Source organism: Galeopterus variegatus, unplaced genomic scaffold (genome assembly GCF_000696425.1).
Source record: "Galeopterus variegatus unplaced genomic scaffold, G_variegatus-3.0.2 Scaffold1342, whole genome shotgun sequence".
Taxonomy (NCBI): Eukaryota; Metazoa; Chordata; class Mammalia; order Dermoptera; family Cynocephalidae; genus Galeopterus; species Galeopterus variegatus.
In genome coordinates this window covers 85976-90300 of record NW_007727453.1, presented here as the reverse complement: position 1 = coordinate 90300, position 4325 = coordinate 85976, and the positions used below count along the sequence as shown (strand labels likewise).

General features: G+C 36.9%; 1 protein-coding gene across 1 annotated transcript in view; it reads left to right on the top strand.

Annotated features, from left to right (window-relative positions):
- CGA (glycoprotein hormones, alpha polypeptide) overlaps window positions 1–4325 on the top strand; it is a 16905-nt gene that overhangs the window by 10588 nt on the left and 1992 nt on the right. The window contains exon 2 of the mRNA XM_008576376.1: window positions 3518–3624. Coding sequence (XP_008574598.1) covers window positions 3525–3624 — 100 coding nt within the window. The 5' untranslated portion in view covers window positions 3518–3524. The remainder of the gene's footprint in view (window positions 1–3517; window positions 3625–4325) is intronic.

Here is a 4325-nt window from a genome sequence, read left to right as displayed (position 1 = left end):
TGTTGCTCCCGCACCTCGCTCAGCCAGTGAGCGGGAACCGGTCTGTATGTGGGATCCGAACCCTCGGCGGGAGTGCCGCCGCACTTCCCAAGCGGCGCACTGTAGCAGTGCGCCACCGGGCCGGCCCTCATTGTGGTTTTAATTTGCATTTCCTTAATGGTTGATGATGTTGAATACTTTTCATGTGCTTATTATTCATGTCTAAATCCTCTCCAGTGCAATGGAACAACAAACAATTTGTTCTGCAATACAAAACAAGTAATTAGATTTTTTTTCTGTTGGGTTTGGAGAATTCTTTAATACTGTATTCTACATACCCATCCTTTGTTGAATACATGTCTTATAAATATTTTCTCCAGGTCTATACATTGTACTCATATTATTATCCTCTTAACAGGGGATTAACCCATAATTTGTATGAGATACTGTCACCTCTCCCGGGGTGATGGAGATGCAAAGGATTATTCAAAGCCCATTTCTTCTGAGCAGTGAGAGGCCCGAAGCAGTTACCCCAGCAGGAATTCTTTCCAGAGCAGAAAGATCCCGGAAGCAACCCTGAATCAGGTTTTTCTCTCAGTTTTTATTGTCCAGGCAAGAAAGTTACAGAAAAGGAACACATGTGGTTACAAAAAGAGCAATGAGACAATTGTCATGGCAAAACTTAGTTCCCCAAGAAACTCAAGGAAACAGCTGCAGGCAAGATGAGGAACATCCCCCAACCATAACCCTGACACCTTTAGATCCCATACTTTCCCATCATTAGGTTTAGCTGCACCAAGGACGTCTGCCCTTAGAGCAAGCTCTTTTGCTGTGTTACAATATTTTTATCTACAACAGAGACTTTAGCCCTGGGAAAGGTTTCTGTTTTTCCCAAGCTTAGCATTTCTATGTGCAATTCTAAACAGTTAGGCTCTACCTTAAACTACAGGGCTTTGGCCTTGCTAAAACTGCATTTGTTTTATTAATGTTGGTATCCTGCACAAGGTACTATTTATCAATTTTTACTTTTGTGGGCCATGCTTTTGTTGTCAAGTCCAAAAATTCTTCACCTAGCCTTAAATCCCGCAATTTTTTTCCCATTCTTTTCTAAAAATTTTATATTTTTACATTTAACACTGAAGTCTATGGCCCATTTTGAGTTAGTTTGCACATAAGGTGTGAGGTTTAGGTTGAAGGTTTCTTTGCATGTTTGTTTGTTTTCGTCTTTTGCCTGTGGATGTCCAATTGCTCTAGCAGCAGTTGCTGAAAAGGTTGAATTCCTCTGTTAAGTTGCTTTGGTATCTTTGTAAAAACCATCTGGGAATACTTGTATTTGCGTGGATCTATTTCTGAGTTGTCTATTCTGTCCAATTGGTCTATCTGTCCAATGAATCTACCCTTCTGCCAACATTATGCTGTTCTGATTGCTGTACTGTAGCTATATGATAAGCATTAACACTGAAAATAGTGATTCCTCCCACTTTGTTTCTAAAATTGTTTTAGCCACTCTAGATCTTTTGCCTTTCAATATTATTATTATGTTATAATAATGATATTATTATATTATAATAATGATATTATGTTATAATAATGATATTATTATGTTATTATAATAATATCCATATCTACAAAAACAGTGCTGGTATTTTGATAGGTATTTCATTTAAATATACAGGTTAATTTGGAGAGAACTGGCATCTTGGCTATGTTTAGTCTTCCAATCCATGAATATGATATGTTTTTCCATTTATTTCTGTCTTTGATTTCTTTCATCAGCATTTTATAATTTTCAGCATACAAGTCCTGACATATTTTGTTAGATCTATAATTAAGTATTTTATTTTCTTTGGAGCAGTTATAAACGTAATTGTGCTTTTAAGTTATTTTCACTTTTTTCCCCCCAGTATATAGAAATGCAAGTGAATCTTGTGTGTTGATCTTGTGTCATGCAACCATGCTAAACTCACTAACTAGTTCCAGGAGCCTTTTTTTGGTAGGTTCCTTATTTTATTATTTTTTTTACACGGATGATCATGTCTTCTATGAATAGGGATAGATTTATTTCATCCTTTCCAATCTGTGTGCCATTAATTTCTTTTTCTTGCCATATTGTGCTGCCTAGAACTTCCAATATGATGTTGAACAAGAGGTAAGAGTGGACCTTGCCATTTCCCCATCTTGGGGGAAAAGCATTCAGTTTTTTTCACCTTTAAGTATAATGTTGGCTGTAGACTTGTAAATGCCTTTATCAAGTTGAGAAAACACTCCTGATTCTTGTTTGCAAAAAGTTTTTACCATAAAGAGTATTAGACGTTGCCTGATCGCAACCCTCGGTGTCGCGCCCGTACTGCAACTGGCAACGGGATCGCAACCCTCAGTGTCATGCCCGCACTGCGCTCAACCAGTGAGCGGACTGGTCTCTATATGGGATCCGAACCCTCGGCGAGAGGGCCACCCGCACTCTACTGAGTGCGCCACCGGCCGGCCCTTTGCATCTAATTTCATGAGAGATACTGGTCTTTAATTTTTTTTTTTTTTTTTTTTTTATGGCATTTGTCTGATTTTGGTGTAATAGTAACCCTGGCCTCATAAAATGAGTTGGGAGCTGCTCTCTTCTTTTCTATTTTCTAGAAGTGATTCTGTATAATTGGTGTTAATTTCTCTTTAAATGTTCTGAATTGTCTTTTTATTGCTAATGATGCTCTGTCTCTCTTAACTCTCATGGTTTGAGCATAAGCAATCCATAGCACTTTCGCTTAAAAAATGGGGATAAAAACTTGCCTCTTTCATCTTACATGAGATTTTCCCTAGGACATGTGGATTACAATTTCCTGTCCCCCATTCTTAGATGCAGTGAGGTCAATGTCTGGATATGGTCAACCACTGAGCTGACCTTGGATGGCTTGACCTCATGCACTCGGGATGCTTAGGTACAGCTGTATCTACAGACATAAATAAGTCAAGAAGTGCTAAGTGGAAAACCTACATGGAAAACTTCGATTAACATTTTCTGCTGTCTGCCTTTGCTGCATTGCTGGGTTAGCATGTACTCATTGATAATGAGATTTAGAACTCACCTACCACCAGTGGATAAAAAGCAGGAGAGACATTGTCTTTCCTTCTGTTTCTAGCTGGGAATGTAAAGAATGGTCTCAAACGATTGCGTATTTTATATACCATATACCATAATATTCTAAGATAGTATCTAGTTTAAGTTCCGTGTTTTACAAACAAGAACAATTGAGGCTTCTTTATAGGATAATATATTTAAAAAGAGAATTTGTTGTTATTATTAAGCCCAATTCTGCATGTTTATGTGAAAAATGGGAAGATTCAATTCCCTAAAGTTAACTATTTCCTAAAGTTAACTTGTTTTTTATTTACATGGTGTTATATATAGTAGGTTGGGAGTTGAAAGCAGAGGGGTCAAGACATTGATGGCTATTTTATTGGTAGTATTGTTAAAACTAATGGCTGTTGTTATGACTGGTAAGCTAATGTTAGATTAACTTTTTTGGGGGCCATATCTGTTTTTCAGGTGAGCCATGGATTACTACAGAAAATATGCTGCTGTCATTTTGGCCACACTGTCTGTGTTTCTGCATATTCTCCATTCCTTTCCTGATGGAGAATTCACAATGCAGGGTGCGTAAACAAACTGGACTTTGAAGTAATAAGGACAACATGTATTTCTAGGTGTCCATCAATAACTCCATTAATTATATTTCCCCTTCCTTTTCAATGTGATAAGTCTTTGCTGCTGGATACATATCTAGGCACTTGTAGAATTTGAACATAAAATTAAATTAGGTTCAGAAAATGTACAGTAAAAATGATATCTTACACAGCCATTTAAACAGCAGCCTATACATTTTCATCTGGAATAGATTCCTTATTATTCTTTGTCTGAGTTTTACAAGAAGAAAATACTTCTTACTCAGTTATCTCAGTTTTTTTTCTCTTTTACATTTCTCCCAGAAGATTTGAGAAGATTTTAACACTGCCTTTGCAGATGAATTTTCACATCAGTTAACAAGTGAGAAAAACAAAACCATTTTATGCAGTAAATTTGTTTTGCTGTATTGTCTAAAAAATCTCATATAGTGGCTGATATAATTCCACCTGTTTGGAAACTGTGAGCCACTATTGGTTATGGTTTTTCTCTAGGTAAGTGGTAATATTTTAATCCCAGGTCCCAAGTGCAGATGCCTGATCTACTGTCAGGCTCCCTACACTCACTAAGCTTTCTTAATTCTGACATATTTTTCTCTGTCAATATTTGGAGTTTCTATGGGGAAAAAACAATAGCAGATTTTTTTTTTTTTTTTTTTTGTCTCTTTTTTCGT